Source organism: Nesoenas mayeri (genome assembly GCF_963082525.1).
Source record: "Nesoenas mayeri genome assembly, chromosome: 6".
In the NCBI taxonomy this organism is placed as follows: domain Eukaryota; kingdom Metazoa; phylum Chordata; class Aves; order Columbiformes; family Columbidae; genus Nesoenas; species Nesoenas mayeri.
In genome coordinates, this window is record NC_137545.1 from 34,311,189 (window position 1) to 34,331,830 (window position 20,642).

The 20,642-nt window shown below is 39.6% G+C and overlaps 1 protein-coding gene across 1 annotated transcript; it reads right to left on the reverse strand.

Moving 5' to 3' along the window:
• Positions 1-5,894: 5,894 nt before the first annotated feature.
• LMLN (leishmanolysin like peptidase) lies at positions 5,895-19,697 on the reverse strand (the record flags this gene model as incomplete). Its single annotated transcript, XM_080347255.1, has 17 exons — positions 5,895-6,103; positions 7,295-7,505; positions 8,221-8,351; positions 9,306-9,465; positions 10,022-10,154; positions 10,888-10,998; positions 11,621-11,697; positions 13,371-13,478; positions 14,765-14,882; positions 15,724-15,818; positions 16,072-16,177; positions 16,825-17,003; positions 17,865-17,978; positions 18,440-18,526; positions 19,027-19,057; positions 19,153-19,250; positions 19,527-19,697. The coding sequence occupies 17 exons, from the start codon at positions 19,695-19,697 to the stop codon at positions 6,009-6,011; spliced, it is 2,025 nt and encodes a 674-aa protein (XP_080203381.1). The 3' UTR covers positions 5,895-6,008.
• Between the last annotated feature and the right edge of the window lie 945 nt (positions 19,698-20,642).

The window sequence follows — 20,642 nt, forward strand, 5'->3', positions numbered from 1 at the left end:
AGTATCCTCATTTCTGGGGGTCAAAAAACCTGCCTTTAATTTCAACCTTACACCCAATGAACAGGAAACCAATGGAAAATTTAACAGTATTTGATTTGAGTTGGTAATGCAGGCATTTCCCTAGAATTACTTTCTTGTTGATTGAAAACAGTTCCCTTCGTAATTTCCATAACTAGAGCTCAGTCTGGCCCACGTGAATCTCAACATTTTGCCTGCTAATGTTACTTACAGAACAGCACAAGATGCAGAAGAACTCATCCAAACAGAAAAAATATAATGATAATTAAAAAAAGGCCTGACAGCAATAAGATGCCATCACATGGGCAAACGTTGGGTTTCCATAACTCCCTTCAAACAGAAATAACATTTTGCATTTTGTGACATTTAGTCCTTCCTTAATTTTGTTTCCCACTATATGCCTCTTTTAAAAAAATAGGTGTTGTTACTGTGCTCAGACACACATGAATGTTCAGAACAAGTTAAGGGCAGAGAGGTGTTTGTTTCCAATTCAGGAAACTATGAAATCCTCAGGAGCAGCCTGACCTTCGCTAGACTTATTCTGTTGAAACACAGGAAGAAAATCGGAATAGCCAAATACATGTATTCATTAATTGGTACTAGCTGAGAGGGGAGAACTGAGGCTGGCAAGGAGGATGTACCCACGACTCAGCTCACAGCTTGGGCAATCCTGTTATTTTGAGGACTTCATGAGCAACAGTGAAAACCCCTCTGTGGTACTTGACTTTTTATACACGCATGGAAATGACCGCTCTAGACGCACAAAAATCCTGTAAAATTGCATTTGAAACTGGGCTGCATCTTAACTCCGGTGGGAAACTCCACTGGCCTGGCCCCAGTGCTGCCCCCACGTTTTTCCAGGCTACAGTCTAAGGCTCCGACCCTGCTGTGGCTTAAGCAACACACATTACACTCCAGAGGAGAGATCTCTCCATCTACTTCTGAATTTTAAACACAAACTGGTCCATATACCAGTTTTTTTTACTTGGTTACCAATGGCATTAACTTTAGAAACATAAAGATTTTTAAACCTTATAGCTGTACTTGGGTAGCTTTACATACCTGATGTTTTTCAGCATTAAAGCCATCTAAGAAATGAACAGTGGCACGTTTTATAAGCTTTCATATCCTTTGGAAAGACTCCTATTTTAAGACAAGGCAAACAAAAAGGAAGAGTAACCTACTTTTGCTTTGCTTTATCCGATTTTCCAAAATAGAAGAGATGAAGGCAAATGTTTGGGTTTTTTTTAATCTATTTGCTGACATATTGCTTAGAAAAAAACAAAAACATGCTAGATTATAAAATTGTCTTCACGCTGCATTTGATAGGAATGCTGCTCTGTCTCTCATTTATCAGAGTAATATATATATATATATATATATAAATGTATTGTCATTATAAATATATGGTAAAAACCCCAGTCTCACAGCTGGCAAATCTGGCTCAGTACCAGAAACAGTGGCTGCAGCATCACGGAACCCATCGACCAGCACTGGGCAACTCCACAGCCGCTGGGTAACACCAACATTCCTCCAGCTGAAATGGGAATCGGGTGGCCAAATCCTTCACACAAAACAGGGAATTATCATCTTCAAGTGGAAAAAAGAAAAAAAGACTTAAATATTGCGTAATTTTTAAGTATCACATACCTGAGGATGGAATAGAGAATTCAGGAACCTCCTCACTTCACCGGCAGATTGAACTTCCGAAAATCCCCTATGAGCTAATGGTAACATAGAACATTTTACCTTCAAAGTGTGTCAAATAAGAGTTTAATAAAGCGATTGATATGCAGACAGTGTAATTTCATTTTTCAAAATTCTCGCAAAATAAATGACTGTTGTAATGGTCCTTTATTGCACTTTGTCTTGCAGTTAATAATTGTCAGCGCTCAATGAAAAGGACAAGACGACTCAGTTTTCTACAGACATTTTATTGACATAATTTTTTCTTTTGTATGACATACTCTTTTTTACACAGTAAAATAAGGAATTTTTTACTCCATAAATAACAAAAATTAGCCCTTATATCTCAATCCAGTCAAAAATCTATGTAAAATAGTTTGTTCTGTATTTACATTCTGTACTAAAATAAGAAACGCATGTTCAAGGTCAGCCAGTTCTCTCAAAACAGCTGTTTTATCTCCAAGGTAAGCTTCACATTAAAAAGGCAACATTTGCGCTTTGGAAGTCTGGTAGTGTAAAATCACATTATTTTTGGAAGCCTGATAATGTAAGACCACATTATTTTATACAGAAACAGACCCAAACCCTCCAGAGTGACGCACTCAGTCAGGCAAAAGCTGCTTGTTCAGTCTTGCAGGGGAAGCTCTTGCTCTGCTCAGCTGGCTGGAAATCACTCCGAGGAAACACGGGGAGGGACGGGCACACATCTCCCTCTCTACAAAGAGATATCCAGGCTGAAAGGTTTGCAGGACAGGAAGATTTCAAACACAACCAGCCCTCATCAGGGAATGTGGATATGGCTGCTCGGTCTTCCTTAATTACATATGCTGGGCAGAAAGACAGAGCTGCATTGGACCAACTGCTAATTAACGGGGGTCAAAATTCTCTTTCGGTAATTAACCTCAACTCATTTCAAGAGGAATGAATCGTCTGCTTTTCAGTGTCATTTTACTTGCTCCATCCTCCAACCAAAAGCAATCCTTCCTCCTTGGAATTGTCCAAAACCCTAGAAAAATGTGTATCTGCAGTACGATTTGCATTGACTTCTAACTGAAATGCTACAGATCTAACTACTGGGGTAAGAGAAGACCAGAAGACTAATTTGCTTCCACAAGCAAATATGGAATGTTTTTAAGAAATTAAAACTGTGGACATTATATACTGAAAACATTTCTGCTGCAGACAAGCCAACTCATTTATCTCTTAACCCTATTTCTAGGGCTGCTGCTGCCCCATTTATACTGGTGAAAACACAAAAACTTATTTGGGTTGTATTTCAAAGTTTTCACGTGTAAGAGACGCAACAAGATGGACTTGCCACAATATGTTCAGGACACCTGAAGTAGCTGCCTGCAAACCCTGTACTTATTTAAAGCCAATACCAATTTTTACTGGGGAAACTACACTTAAGGCTACATAACTGACTGGTTTTAAGCTACAACTTCAGCTGTGTTCTACACTCAAAAGTGGCTTATGCTTCCTACTCTATTTTGCTCTTAAAAACCTGAGACACGTTTTTACATCTTAAAACTTGGAAGTTCACAGTAAGCTAGAAGCTTAACTCAAAGACAAACAGAACTGAGGTAGTCAGGTTTACTCAAATATTCCTTTTGACAGACACCAATTCATTCTCACTTTAAATTGAACTTGACACATTTCTCGGCAGTTCCAACACGGCTACGGCTGTGAACACACCGATGGGATAGAACACGTTGGATTTTGCTGGCTGAAGCATCTTACCCCCGACTCCCCAACGTCACGTCCAGTTCTGCAGTTCCCAGCCCGTGGAAGGGGCTGCACATCAAAGAAATTACAACTGAAATCTCAGATTATTAAGGCAGTAATAGTTTTACTTCAGTGGATTTGCTGATGCAGCTACTCAGGAGGTACTGGTGGATCTGACCACAAGCGCTCTGACAGGCAGGCAGATTTTTCCCTGTATGTACAACCCGCTACAGCCTCTGTCTTTAATTAACACATACAGTTCAGAAGTAGGTAAGTATCAACTTCTTAAGCCATCTTTCAATTATTTCCCAGGAAGAGAGAATAAAAGAATAAAAGCCCTCAAGGTAACTGTGTAGAAGATAAAAATATTCAATTAAATATGACAAATTTCACACTTACACAGACTAGAGACCAGCATATCAAATACCAAGCACAATAAATTAACACCAGTAAAAAAGTTTAACAGTTATAAAGTTAACCAGAAAGTTCAGACAGTGCAAATATTTCACAGTAAGAAAAAATAACCAATAATTTCTTTTCAAGTATCAAAAGCATTGTTGTTGAGTGATACCATTTAAACTGTATTATTGCACAACAGACAAAAAAATACAATATCAGCCTCTGGGACCTTAGATGTATTCTCAAACCTTTATGTTTTCAAGGAATCAATTTTGCACCGACTGTTGATTGTGCATATATTAAAATAATCAGTGTTCACTTATTAATCTGATTGTTTCTTAATTCAAACTTGTACTCATTTAAAGCATTTGATTCCTAACCTGTATTGCTTCTCAGAAACCCCTATTTAAGGCTAGCCTAGGCCTTGTAGAATTCAAAGCAAACCTAACCTGCAGGTCAGAAGGGGAGCGAGCCCAGTGCAAGGTGCTCTCTCACCTGTGATACCTCCAGACTGTTCTAGGTCACTGCTCACCCACCTCAGCAGCATCCCGAGAGTTTCTTTAAATAAAACAAGTCCAGTAGGCACGAATATTTTCTTACAATTACAATGGAAGTTCCATTACTAAACAAGTTTAATTGTAGTGAAATAAATTTTACTTCGTACCCCTTCCATCCCCTACCTTTCATTTTAGAAAGGAATCTAGACAAAATTCTAACATCACAGCACATTTAAGAACCAGAGTAACATCATCTTTCTCCCTATATTTGCATTTTTTTAGTGTACTGGGCACATCTGCTCCCTCAAGTTCAACACTTACTCCAAGAACAGAAACTATCCTAGCAGGACAGACGACAGACTGGACCATGTAAGAGTTTCTTTTGCTCCAAACAGGAATATTTGTAGGACATTAGAGAGTCAGAAACAAAAACATCCCCACAAGTGTCCTATAGCTACCCTTAGCTACACAGACTTCGCTCATTTTCTTCCTCTTATATATTTTGTCTATCAAGTGATTAATTTCGTGCCAAGGTGTCTCCTCATGTGGTTCAAAATGTCCGATTCTCAACTTATTACAAATGATCAAATAATCCATAGTATTTATATGTCCAAGAAATAGCGAAGGGGAAAAAAATTAACAAGATAGATTAGACTTTTCTTCACACATTCAATATAGTTTTTGGTCTAGAGAATTTAATACGGTCCTGTAAGCTTATAGCTGCCATCACTACTGTTTTGCCCTTCAACAAAAAGTGAGAATAGCTGCATTTATGTTCATAATATTTAAAAAAAAATTATAATGCCATTATTTAAGAAATGAATGAAATTAAAATTAATCAGAAATCCTGTTCCAGTTTTACAGACTGTGTGTCAGTACTGCAATGCATTTGCCTAGCACATTACTCTGAGAAAGTTCAAACACGTTACGTATTAAATTTCACAGTAGAACTGGCACGTGCTAAAGGAAAACGGGATTTCTATACAGTTGTCTTGGTTACCAGTCTGAAATTCCACTTTGTTCATGTAGGAAGGTTTAAGTGAAACCCAAGTATTAGACGCTTTACCACAAACTAGTATGAATTCTGAGAAGCCTCAAAGCTGCAGAATCCAGTTATGGAGACAATGGCCAACCACTGGTCTATCCCATTATATTATATCTTGCCCTCATAAACCATAAGAATTAACAAAATAAATACAAACTTCCCACACCTGTTTAGGCCTGGGTTATTAGCAGTGATGACAACTGATTTTTACATGGCTTTTGACTAAACCACTGAGGTATATTTCTGGTTTGAGGATGCTTTGCTACCACGTCACACAGAGGACATAACAAAAAAACAACCCTCATTTTCACTACAGAAGACGTCTCCTTTCAAATCTTGACCGAGTTGCCAGGCAGTCTAACACAGTTGCCATAGTGGATCTTGTTACTGTGTCAAAAAAAAATCCAAGACTGCAATTCAGGAAAATACTGGCACTTATTGAGATGACAAGGTACATTTTCCTCCTCTCAAACTCCAGTTGCTTTCATCAGTACCTCCCTGCCTGCACCGATACTTGCCAGGAGAGATGAGGTTCAGCAGAAGGCTGCTCCTGCAGAGACAGAACTCAGTGCTCCACAAGAGGGAGTGCAACACGATGGTACATCATCTCGGAACATCATCCTGCCCTGTGCTCAACTCTATGCGCAGAGAAATAATCCTGTTAGCAGGGGAACTAAGTTAGCCATCAATAGCCAAAGGGTTACAACCAGGCTGGACGAGCAGGAGCATAGATCTGAAATAAGAAACAAAACATCATAAAGCTTATAAATTTTATATTTAAAGAGAACATGAAATAACAAATAGAACACTAAAAAGAGCTAAACCACATTCACAGTAATCTGCACTAATCTATTCTAGCTTTCAAGGCTAGGAATTCAAGCCAACTAAACAACATAAGGATTCCCTTTATAATTAAATACATTTCTGCATTCCTTCATTAACAGCAATTAGGAAAACAAATGAGAAAAATGTAACTGTATTGCAAGAAATGAGCAGGAAGTTTCTTATGGTATGACCTGGGAAAAGGAGCATTTCAAAACCACAGATTCTCAAAAAAAAATGCAAAAACTGCACACACACATGAGCAACATCAAACATGAATTCAAATAGATACTAGAAGATGCAAATCTCCCAGGTTACAGCTTTCTCATGCTAAAGTCTAATCTACAGGAGTCATTCCACCAACCACTGAAACACAGCTATCTCCGAGACAAAACAAAACTCTGTGAAACAGAACATACAGACCCCAGCTCACCACTTGGAAAAAAGAATCAAGTGTGTAGGTAAACTAAACAGGTTTATTTTTCCCTTGAAAACTGCACGTCCGACCATTAAAGAATTAGTTAACGGCTTAAGAATGAGGCTCTAGTACAAAATACTATAAACACTGTTCTCTTCATCAACTGTTTTTTAGAAAGCTGTTTGTTCTTGACAAAGCACTAACTGGTAGGCAGTAAATTAAGTTTTTTCCTCTCTCCAAAAGCAAACTGACACTTATCTTTCATGTTACGGATTACAACATTAATATTGTCAATGGGAAGTTATACAAACAAGAACTCACTTCCCACCAAGGTGATCAGTTTTGCAGGTTGTAAAAGTGATACAGCCTTCAAAGCACAGATCAGATTTTCTGGTAAGTTGCTAGGCTAAAGCTACATTTTTGGGATAACTACAAGAAGGAGACATGACACTTATGTTTCAGACATATTTCTCTTATGTTCATCATTATTCTGGTCCTGGAAACAAAAGCATAACTGCAAAGCAAAAAGCAGGGCACCTCTGCCATCTTCATTTAACTCCTACACCTGGGATCTTGGAACAGCCAGGCTGTGGCTCTTTTCCTGCTGCCCAACAATCAGAGCTGACACAAACCTTTAGTGTTTTCAGATGCTTAAGTTTCACTTCAGCAAATAAGGCAACCTACCAAGTGGTGCAGCTCTTGTTACGTTAGAAGCTGGCGGATCCCGCTCTGGTGGACAGGAGTCGCAGAAGTCCGAACATGCTGGGCAAATCAGATTCCCAACATGTATCCAGCCGTTCATCTGAATCCTCACAGTTAACACCTGACCAGAGCGGCTGCACAAGTACATGGTGTCCTTGACCCAAACATGCAGCCCTTGTGGAGAACAAGAAACCTTAAAATAAAAGAATAAAGTCAAGTCTGTATTATGAATTATCAGAAATATGTTTGGAGGTTTGAAGGGTCTTTCAAGAAATACGTAAGCAGTTGGTATTACAGCAGAGATTAACTGTGAGTATTCTACTGCACTCAGAGTAATGATTTGGTTCAAGAATACTTTAAAGCACTGACTGTACTCTTTAAGTGTAATCACGCAGATCATCAACTGAGATCAAGTAAAATTCAGCTTCTGCTATTGACTACTGTTTTAGAGTTGTGCTGTTGTTGAAAGAAACACCTTTAGTGGGATTGGTGTGAGGAGAAGGAGGACAACGGAAAATAAGTGATGTGTACAGTGCTTTCCACCTTTGAAAAAAATCAGACTGAATAATTAAAATTAAGCTTCAACAAGAGAAGATTCCAATATAAGTATTCCTACCGAGCTGTGAAGAAAGTGTCACAGGGTAAAACAGACGAAGATTCTGGCAAGCCTGGAAGTAACACACAAGCCATCCCAGTGTTCACACGTTTAACTGCATGTGTGATCTACACAACAGGCTTATGGTTGGAAGGTATTTATTTTCAAAGCATGTCACATAATCTAGTAATTTAAGGCAGAGAAGATCACATATAGTGTCCAGGTGCAAAGTTCTAGCCTACATTTTATGACTGACTTTCCCCTTTAGTGATATTTCTAAAAAGAATAAAATAAACCCCCCGCACATACTTACTTGGTAACATCCACTACCCCAGTCAGGGTAACTGAGTTTCCTCCTGCATTGTTCCATGACAAAAGCAGATTTCTGAATAAGACATACAGAGTTTGGTCCGTATTTTTCTGCACCATAGTTTTTGGTAGGATCTAACACAGAAAGAATATAAGAATATACTGAATTGCAGCTTACTAAGGGAACAGAAAGTCCACATAAACTTAATATGCTATAATTAGTCAATATCTCCATATACAATTCAAGCTTTAGTTTTTGAATCTTTCAGACCATTAATCATTATCGATTTGGGAACTATACTGTCTTGAATATGAAGTGGGAAGGAAGCCGATATTAAACAAAACCTAAACCAAACCAACCAAACACAAAAAGCGCTTTCCATCAGAAGCATGTGGCTTTGTTTTCCCCCAGGGAGTACCAGCTGTGACGGCTGGCTTGAGGGCAGACAGTGTTTATTTGGTTGTTTTCAAGACAATGAACAGGCAGGTAAGAAGCAGGGGTGTTAGACTCATTTTCACCGGTGGCCACATCAGCCTCACGGTTGCCTTCAAAGGACTGAATGTAATTTTAGGACTATCCTACAGCATTCTGGAGCTCTGCAATATTAAGAGTTGATGCACTACCCTAGGAGACAGGCCCATGTTCTGGTAACTCACAAAGCTCCTTGTCTTGAACACGAAAACAAAAACAAAAAACAAACCACCACAAACACCAAAACAACCCAAACGACCAACCCACACCACATCAAAATCACCCCAAAACCCCCAAACAAACACCAACATCTACAAAGGTGGAAAGTGGAATTATTCTTCAGAAACTCAGAAAACAACCAACCAAACCCCACCCTTTGTCAAATACTTTGATAATTCTGGGTTAATTTCTGTTCAGCTCTTATACAATTCTTGTGTTAGGTCTTTGCTTCCCAGGTGTATGCGGTACTTGTGCTGTGCTTCTCACCCCAGCACAGCTTTTACACAGCTAGTAACATAAAACTAATTTCATATCCAATTAGTTTGGACAAATAGCAAGTCTACTCCAGATTAAAAATGTCATCTCTTAAATACTCTGTTGAAGTCTTGAAAACTTACCTGGTTGGTTTTCAACAATTCTACAGTCTGAGCTGCGTTGAAATTCACCACTTAAATGCCAACTGAATTCTTGACTAAAGGGACAATAGTCAGCAATTTCTACTGAGCCACCATAATACGGCAATTCCTCTGCTGGTACTCCATTAAGATTGTCAAAATACTGCAAAACAAAATAGGTAGTGAGGCTGTCTGCACAGAGACAAGTGTACAACTGGTTTTTTAAATAGAACCAATCACTATAGCTGTAAGGACATCAGCTATGACTACTCAGGAATACTATTAACAGCAACTTAACAATATCCAAGAACCAGATGAGCCAGAAGTATTTAGGAATACTTAAAGCAGAGAGATTTGTATTTGCATGTATCACTCCCCACCCCTGCCCCTTTGCAATCATAGCACTCTCTGGAATGAAACAGAACAGACTTCCTAGCGTGCAGTGACACAAGCAAACAGATTGTGTGAAGAAATACCTCAAAACATGGAGGGATTTCTGTTCTGCAACAACGTTTCCATCTGATACTTGGTTAGATGGCCAAGCGGCATCCTTATTGTTAAGATTGCTAGGCTTTTTTCCAGATTCCTTATAATAACCTGAGCAGACATTTTTCACAAGATCACAACATTTTCACAAGATACAACCAAATATGATCACCGGGCTGCAAAGCACAAGAACAAAAACAACTACTTATTTGGTAAAGTAAGACCCATGATACCTGATATTCCTGAGGTAACTGCTTTGGAAACTTCTGTAAGTTGCACACTGCTACTGCTCTTTGGTCCTGTCTGCAGGTTAAATGCAAAGGATTACTCCTCAAAGTATCGCAGTATGGGCTGATTAATTGCCTCCTCAAAAAGGAAAAAAATCAAAAAAATAATAAAAATCACATGAGAGCACTTTCATTGCTTTTCATAATTTAACTAAGCAATCTGTCAAGACTCCCCACTCTCCCTCACATTTGATCAATCACACAAAGAAGCACCAATGGCTTCTCTGGAGGGTAATTATTGTTATTTTTCTGGTTATGACGTTTCTAATTTAAAGAATACCAAGCCAGCAAACAAAGTTACAATGCACTCACCTATTTAGTTTTAAAGATATTGCTTTGTAAACTTTAAACAATAAAACCACACAAGCAAAACAAGTCCGCTGTGCAGCTATGCCCTAGAAATTTATGAGTACTGTAACAAACAAACAAGGAAGGTTTTGAACACGGCTATCATCTCCTGTTGCTTTAAGTACAATCCACTAATGCAAAATGATACGGGCTGTATTTTAAATTAAAAGGGACAAAATACAGCAAACATTTTTTGATTTAGTCCCTTCTCTCCTCTTGAAGCACAGCTCTCTTACAGTGTAAATGCATTCTATCCCCAAAATGTTTGGCTCTATATTTCTTGGGTGGGATGCTCCTGCTCTTAATACATTTGGTGGGCTCCTTCCTGGGTGCAGGTCCATAGGACACCATTCCTTGTTAATCTGTATCTACCTGTATTTCCTTTTACAGAGCTGCATTCGAAGGACAAATGTAAACAAGCACCAAGGTTTCCTCTTTACTTTTCACAAAGATTGTATTCTTACTTTTGCCTCTTTTGGTCGATCCAGAATTTGCAGCTCTTCATTACAAAGTCACAGCCTTTATTGCGTCCCCAATCTAATTTCTCTGCCATGCTGTAATTTGCTTTATACCAGCTGTAAAGGAATTTTGGAATAAGAATGTAGTTACTTCAAAAATTAGTGCTCTGATTAACAAAGCAGCAGTTCAAAGAACTTCATATTATGCCTTGAGGTCTTCAAATGAAGAAAAAGGGAACTGTATCCATTTCTGACTATGACAAAATGTATTACAATTTCAGTATTTTTAAAGTCACAATAAACTAAAAGAAAATTTCATTGCTTATTTGTTCAAAAGCAATGTATCATGATCTGCAAAGGAACAACACATAAAGATGAAATTTTACACAATTTCGCTTTTCCTCCACATATACCTTCCATATGCAAGAGCTGAAAAAAATAATCACAATGTACTGCATGCAACTGAGATAAGACTTACATTAAGTACACAGACACTACAAATATTACTATGTATTGCAGTGTATGGGTTTTTTAAGGCTAGATTAAGAACAGATGGATTTTGAAATACATGAAGAAAAATTAAGATACTAGGTATAACACCTTGGCTAATGTAATGCTAATTACGTCAATTATCTGCTGTGTTGCAGATAAGCACAAGTGCATCAAATCCAAATAAAACCAAGTACAACGAAAACCACACATAAATGAACAAAACCCTTCCATTCTTATTAATTCTTACCCCGTGTCTTCCATTAACGCTAAGGTGATCCTGGAAAAGACGCGATTCTGGGTATGGGATCCAGTCATCGCTTCATTCTGAAAGTTACCAGTTACTATTAGCAAGCCACTGAAAATCATTATTGTAAGAAAATGCTTTCAATGAAAAACCACTTTATTTCCAGTCCTTTCTTACTATTTACAATCAAATCCCAACCTCCTTCTTAGAAGAGATCAAAACTGCAACTCACTTCCCCACTCCACCTTATAAAGCTTCAGAATTCCAGAAGTCAGAAACCTCATTCCAAACTCCAGCTAAACCTTATTCATGACCAACGTGTACTCATTTTTCATCAGTTAAAATGAAATTCTTCCTTCTCCTAGCATATTTATCAGTAGCCATCACACGCTCTTTTCTGTCTCCTTTTGATAAGATAAAAGGCAAGCTTACTTAATTTTGTGCCACACAGGTTTTTTTAATTTCCCTGGAATTTCTAGTAGTTCTTTTCAGCAGCAAGGTGCACAGGACACAGGACTAAACGAACACAGCACTGCAAAGGAAACTCTATTAGTGTGGCAGGGGAATTTTTCATCTCATTTAAAAATATGCAAGTTCACACCATTCTCAAAGAGCAACTCCAGACACCTTGGAGTTTCCTAATCATCTTATAACTGGTAATTGCAGCACTCCTGTCTTTTCCCTGCTGTCATTTCCATCTGATAAACTCCAGGCTTACAGCAAAAGTCACTCACCCTTAACTACACAACTCTGGGATTTCTGTTACTGAAGTTCATCTAATTTCTATTATTTCTTCAAAACATGTAGTTTTCCAGCCTTCCCCCTCCCCTGGTGTGGTTAGGAGCAGCGAATAGCACCAGATCTGCTGTCACTACAGCATTTAATGAGAGTTGGATCAAGACCGAAACCAAACTATACAGGTTATTTTCCAGATAAAAATTTTCTCTGAAAAGGCGTAAAGCAGACTAGTAATTATCTCCTTTTTGCTAATCCTATTCAGTCCTTATATTACCCTCATTCTAACGGCAGTCTTTCCAGTTGGCTTTAAACTACTGTTCCATACCAAAGGTTACTGAAAGGCAGGAAAAGCCAATAACTTTGGTCTTGAGAAATACACATTTTTCAAGATTACTTCCACAAAAAGATCTGTCTGTCCTGAAGCATTTCCCTTCTTGTTTACATCAATGCATACAACAATTACTAGAAAGTGTATCTCTGCCAAAACTATCGCACAGTGCGAACTCATAAATAAAAATAAGATTAAATCTCAGGAGGGAAACAAGTGTTTCCTCAATCAGATGAGGTTCTGGAGCAGAGACAGCATAAAGCAAACCCCAGGGCACATGAATAAATACAAAGATAATTAATAGACAGAACGATCAAATATTTGATGTATAAGAGAGGCAGAGGGTAACAAAGTTGAATTGACTCAAAGGAACACCTCCTTTCCCCTATAAAGGGAGTACACCTTCTCAAAAGGGTCAACAGCAGACAAAAGTAAGAAACATTTCGTTTTTTAGTAATCAGCTTATCTCAAACTCATACTCTTAGACTTGGCAATAAGGTAAGAAGATGGATTTATCTAGAAATTGGCCATTTAGGTATTTGTAGTTTAGTATTCTTTGTGATATATTTCATTGAGGTTTCATCCACCTGCATTTTCAAGACTCCAGTAGGTACCACCATAAATCTAGAAATAAAGGTGGGGAAGCAGACATTCCCACATCCCCCTGTTCCCTGTATCAGCACTAACCTCCAACAGTCTCTTCTCCCAGTGATTGAGCTCAGTACCCATTCCACCCTGATTTTCAAGCTCCATTCCCTCTAGAATAGGACAATTAAAATGTTTTCGAGCTTCTTCCTAGAAAAGAAAACATTTCAACACAACTCTTCAAATATTGAGACAGATACTGGTATGCACTCCTAATCATCTAGAATGATATTTTTAAAAAAGTCTTCCAGCATTTAATTTTCTACCATCTTGTTTTCCTCCAAATGTAAAACACTTCTCCCACTCTGCCGCTGAGTAAGCCAGCAAGTACCCTAACAGCAAGCACGACAATCTGTCTACTTATGCTCTGGAAATAAACTATGGAAGTTTACAAAAATAAAACAGCAACAGAATTAGCTGAGATTAGCATGCATACATTAAATACCATACAACAAAAAACCAAACCACAACAATGTAGGAACACTGCAATCCTTCTACTGACAAACACTTCAGAGAAAAAAAAAAAAGCACTTTTCTATTAGGAAGTTCTATGTGTCAACTAGTTTTGTATGGGGAAGTGTTTTCTATAAAATAACTGAAAATCTTAAGAGGCATCACAACACCATTGTGGTCTTACGGCCAGGAGCCCAGACTTTGCCAGTGTGGTACAACCCAGGAACACCTTTAATGCTCTGAACAGATGGACCAGCATGGCCAGTTTTCAAAACAGGGGTAATTAAACCAAGTCTGCTCTACACACAGTGTTAGATTTAAAATAATAAAGAGATTATTTGTGGCCAAATATGATTAACACTGTAACTTCTTTTCAATACCAATTTATTACACTTAGGCATATGATCTGTTGGGGACAGGGGGAAGTTGGAGGTCTGGAAAGCAAGTAAGTTTTCCAAGAATACTCGAGGAATTTATTTTTAAACATGACAAACTACTAACTGCATTATTTTGTAATCTATAAAATTTAGAAAAAAGACTAAACCAATGTTTTTAAAGAGAAAAGTAGAAAATAGGATGAATTTATAAATTATAAAAGCAGTGATGACACAATCCGTTAAGGAAACAGGAGTATTAGGTGTCTAAGTCTGTAGGAAAACTTCTAAAGAGTAGGATTAAGGAATCTATTCAATATCGACTTTGCTTAACCTTTTATAATTTACTTCCTAGTCCCTTCATTGCCTCTTACAATGTCGATTTATTTATTTCATACTGTCTCTGTCAACTGCTTTCCACTTTACTTTGGATATACCCTCTCAACTAATTATACCATTTTAATCACATAGTCTTTGAGCCATACTTTAATGAAAAGGGTATTCAATATTAGGTTATTACTTCTTAAAGAATAAGAAATATTTATGACTCGAGAATGTGATGCTAACCTTGGCATACAAAGCATAAAAGTTTAAGTTAGCCACACTTACAACTACACGAGGTGTTATCAGAAGATGCACAGCATGACGCAGCATTTTGCCACCACGCACATCCCATAACCTCACTGCTTTATGAACGACTTTATTGCTCCACTGATACAAACCGAGACTGTAAGAAGAACATTTTGGTTACAAATCTTTCCCAAGAATACATGTTACTGTGCAAATATTTATCTCTGTAAGAAACAGAATCATGAACAATCTCCATACTTCCTCATGCTTTCTGAGGATGTATAATTTTTAAAATAAATTTAACATGCAACATTTCTCCTCCATAAGATTTGCATTCTTTACATGCACAACTGATTTAATAAGCCAAAGTAAGATTATTAAAAAGATGTCTGTAGACTCAAGATATATTTTTTACAGTTACCAAAAGTGTAAGAAATGAAACAAAAATCCTCAGAATTCCTACTATAAGATGGAAGGTGAACAAAACCAAAAGCTCCCTGCCCTTCTACCTCCATAAAAACCCTAGAACATTTCTACAATATCAAATAAATGAAATTTAAAAAAATAATTCAAATTGTTCATTCACTAAGTCAGAAAAACCACACAGCAAACTGTGCACAGTCAGTTCTGCATAACTGTAAAACTCGTGTGTCTTAAAAAAAAATGAACTGCACTGACATTAGACAGAATACAGAAAATACAAGTCTTGATTTAGTAAGGCATTCAGAAAGCATCAGAATTTAATCAATTTAATGCTTAACTTGAAGCCTCCTGATAAATGAAATCCTGCCTTAGTTTGTAATATATGTGGATAAGTGCTTAATGCCAATGTAAAGAAAGACTACAAAAAACTACACACCAATGTTTGAACATAAAAAAGTAAAGCATTCTAATAATGGAATCAAGCTGGATTTTCAACTGGCAAAAATACATCCTAAAAAGGGAACGTGAAAACATCCTTCAATGGGAGTACCAAGAGGTACAAAAAAATAAAATACCTTTCATTAAAAGGAGGGAATCCATCTGCATATCTCGTTGTCAAAGGTTTTCCATCATCATCACGATAAAAAGCAAAGAGTCCAGCAGAGAAACCCTTCAGGTTAAAAACCAAGCACATGGAAACCTTTGGTGAGGTATTCACATACAAAGTCAAATGCCATGCAAGCTGTCGCTCCCGCAGCAGATGCACTGGAAATACCGCACTTCAAGGTGATCAACACAGAAATTGAAGAAGGCAAAGCAAGAGCTTTCCTCCACCAAACACCATTCTCTTGCAACAAGCTGGAGGTGTGTGAGGAAGCAGGCACAAATTTCAGGGAAACACATATTATAACATCAACCCTTACCAGTGCATGGATAATCTCATGTTTCACTGTAGATAACATGCCGACAAATTCCTGAGCTTGTGTTGAAATCATATTTGGACACAAGTTAGCATATCCCGCTATTGGCCTAGAAGACAGTTTTAAAATAAAATTGTTTCCAGTAAAATACTAGGAAATTCAAACCATATTCACTTAAAGACGCAGAATATTTAGAAGAAAATGGAGACTAATATAAAAATAAGTCCTTCCAAACTACTTCCTCAGTCATTAACAAACTGTCTATTAGCAATACAGTGACTAATTTACTGTTGAACTGGGGAGGGATGGGATCAGCGTTTATATTCAGTGTGCTGCCCAGATGTCACTGACAACAGCACAGGAGATCTGAGTTTCAGGTAAGACTATAGAGGTACAAAGAGTCTGTTGCAATGACTACAGCCAAACTAGAAACAAAAGCCACATTAAGTAGGGCTCATTGCAGCCTCCTTTAAATTTGTGAAAGTACAACATTCCCTTCAACAGAAGTAGGATCTCACGACAAAGTTTAGGCAATACCAGTGGAAGATCAGCTTTGACTTAAGTGCCTCAGCTTTGCAAGTTAAGCACTATTTGATTGGTTTGTGGTTTTACTAAAGTAGAGCGCTTGCCAATTCCAACAATGACTTCCGCTTTGCTATACTATACAAGACAGGCAAACAAACTCCATATCTAAGCAATTAAAAAACTCAAAAGTTTAGTTAAAAAAAAAGAGTTTGTACCAGAACGAATACTTGCCTGTCCATTTCAGCTTCCAGTTGACAGTAGGCTGCATAGGCAATTATATTTTCATGGCCACACCGTTCAGTAGTGAGAGCACTAATGTAAAGTACAAAGTCAGCATCTCGAACCCCCTCTTGCTCAGGTAAGCCAGTGGGTCCCCAGTGCCATTCGTTCTTATCGTACACTCTGCATTGCTTTGACATATTCAAATGGAACAATTAAAATGCAATAGCTACAATGGAAATTTCACATAACATAATTCAGTTGGCTTGAAGGCAAGAATAAATCCCATTATAAGACAGTGGAAGATGAGAAAACTCCCTATGAAGACAGTAAACAAAACCAGATCCAAGGAATAATTTTCAAATGACTAGCTCTTTTGATGTAACAGACACCAGAAAGGTGGCAGCTTTGGAAAAAAAAAGAAAGGGCCTGCCAAGCTAGATATCCCAAAATTACCACCCTTTATTTCCTACAAATAAAAAAAAAAAAAAGCCTCACACAAGCAGGATACATAAGCAGCAATTGCATTTCACATGTAATCCGATATATTTTTAATACGGTAGTTGAAACTTCAAGCTAAGAGAAAGAAATCTACTGATCACATACTGTAGTTGAATCAAAAATTCATGCAAGAAATCAAGTTAGAAGCATTTTCTGCACTGTGCTGCTGGTTCAGTAGATAAGTTCCAGTAAGGTGTCCAAAAAAAACCCCCGAAACTTATTATTAATGCTGTGAAAATCTGACTCATTGACCAAGGTGAATAATGAAGTGACTAGTAGTGATATAGCAGGCTTCCAATCTCATGTCCCCTGTTCAATTCCTTATAACACAGGCTTAGAGAAACAGTAAACAGTGCAGTTTTACTGGACTTTTGGTTCACCAACACAAACTAAAGAAGTTCCCACGAACTCAAGTCGTTCTATTCTGTCACTCAAACTCAGTGATCACCCACAAACAAGTCACTTACACACAGTTAGTGATATCAACTTCATTTATTTACACAAACACTAATATTTCAAAGGTTAAGAAGCACTTAGATGGCTTAGCTCACCTGGAGGTGCTCCTCAGGAACTATAACAGGCCCACATCTTGTATGGTCTGCGCAGGCTCCTCGGCAGTATCTGTGAGGGTCAGCTTTCCTCCTCAAATATTGATTTGTTGCACACTGCCTTCAATCCAACATGAAAGACAGTCAGCACTGTTTTATCATTAAGAAGAAACTGTAGAACACTCTTACAGTAATACAGATATTTAATGTAACTTCCGTTATGAGAAATCTTATTTACCCTGCTCTGGAAGACGCAAGGCTTCCAGTTGTTAATGGAGTACCCATGGGTTCAAAGAGAGATTAAGAACAGGTTCATAAACGGGGGTACATGTAAAATGAAACAGGCAGCATGTGCACTCTTTAAAATCTCTGACATAACAAGTGTAATGTTGATTGTGGAAGGCTGGCAGTTTTCTGTATTCTCCCTAAATAGCATCTGCTACCACCACTGGGTCAGATGGATCACTAGTCTGACCCAGGAGGGCATTTCTTACACGCTTATTCTATTCTGATTTAAAAGGCTTTACAATGCAATGTAAAATATCAAACAAGGCACGTGATTTTCAACAAATTTTCACATACCTGCTTAGTAATATAGTACCCGTGGATTTGCGCACTTGAAACGTCTTCTCCAGATATGATATAGCTTGTGGGAAGAGTTTGTTCTGAATAGAGCAAAAATAAAAGTCACCCAGCAGCAGTGTAGACAAAGCTCACCTGAAAAGCATTAACTGCAAAATTACATGAAACTTGATAGATGTTGGGGTATAGCAGAATAGTAGAAATTCAGACTTCATAAGAAGTCCAGCTGTTATCAATAAATTAGGAAATATTTTGTTTCAGTATGCTCACATTTTGTTATTGGAATAACAAAATGAGAAGGCTGAGAGTATTAATTTGAATGTACAGCTTCCAGGAGGCTACATACATATTGCTCACCAAAACCTTTACACCTGGAGATACAGCAAACACCTGTCAAACAACATTCAACAGACCACTGGAAGTACTTGCAATGGAGCCATAACCTGCAGACAAAGCCTTGGTTTCCCCAACTAGAGGATATGAAATTGCTTGTATTCACAACCTTTCATTAAATTGGCCTTAAATTTAACTTCACTCGTAACAAAATATGAACAAGCAAAAAGGAGAAGCAAACACGACATACCTTTATGAGGTGTCTTTTCTCAGGCAGCAAACTATATTTAAAAAACAAAACAAAAAAGCTTTCATTAATAGCATTTCCAATCCCAGTCATGGAGAACAAAAAAAGTTGCCACAACATTATACTCACTCCTCGACGCTTCCATCGTATACAATCTTAATCCTCAGCTGCTGATCCACATTCCTCTTCAAGACGTGATTTTCCTTCAGAGGAACCTGATAGACAACCTGGCGGGGAGGGGGAGGGGAAGGGGCCGCTGGCTGAGGCAGCTCCGCACACACACACCGGCCGGCGCCCCCGGGCCCTCGGCTCCTCACCCCCCGGAGCCCCTTTCTGTCCGCTTTCCAGCGAATCCCCTTCCCGCCACTCCCCTCACACACCGCTCAGCCACACACGGCCCCGCACCCGGTACCAGCGCCACGGGCCAGACCCCGCACAGCTCGGCCCAGGGCAGCCCTGAGGGACCGGACCCAATCATGGAGGAGCCCCCGCCGCTCCCCCACCTCCTCGCCGCTGGGCACACGGTGACGACAGGACGAGAGAGTGGAGGGAGAGGAGGGAGACAGGGCGGCGTAGCGGCCGCAGCCCAGGAGCAGCACGGCGGCGAGAGCGGCGAGCGGCGGCCGATTCCAGCGGCCAGCCCAAAAGCCCCCGCCGCCCGGCTCGGCGGCCATCTTGCCCTGCGCCGCGTCGCCATGGAGGCAGCGCCGATTGTGGTGGCCCCCGCCAATAGGCGAGCGGGGAGCGCAGGAGAGGGTGGGGCGGAGGCGACGGGCGCTCCTGATTGGTTGCGGTTCACGGAGGTGCGAGAGGGGGTGAGGAGGTGAGGTGAAGGTGACGGGGTGGCAATAGTGCGCGGTGCAGAGTGGTGCGACGCGGTGCAATGCCGTGCAATGCCATGCAACGTAATGCAATGCAATTCAATGCAGTGCAACGCAATGCAGCATTCTGCAGGGCAGCAACGCAGCATAACGCAGCGTTTGCAGGGGCAACGCAGTGCTGCACAGTTGAGCCTTCTGCACAGTGGTGCGGGGCAGCAGCGTGGTGGGTGCGTGTGCGGCCATGCAGTGCATGCAGTGCTGGGCAGTGGAGTGCGGTGCGGGACAGCGCGGGGTGCTGGGTCTCTTTAGCTTGGAGAAGAGCAGACTGAGGGGCAACCTATCTGTAAAGGGTGAGTGTCAGGAGGATGGAGCCAGGCTCTTCTCGGGGACAACCAATGGTAGGACAAGGGGCAGTGGGAACAAATTGGAACACAGGAGGTTCCATTTAAATTTGAGAGGAAACTTCTTCTCAGTGAGGGTGACAGACACTGGAACAGGCTGCCCGGGGGGGTTGTTCAGTCTCCTTCTCTGGAGACATTCAAACCCACCTGGACACGTTCCTGTGTAACCTCATCTGGGTGTTCCTGCTCCGGCGGGGGGATTGGACTGGGTGAGCTTTCAAGGTCCCTTCCAATCTCTAACATTCTGTGATTCCGTGATGTAGCACGTGCAGTGCTGTGTGATGCAACCCAGTTTAGGCGCAGCACGGCGTGATGCAGTGCTGTGCAGTGCAACCCAGTTACATCCATGCAGTGCAGTGGGGAGCTGTGCATCACACAGCCACATGCCATTCAGTGC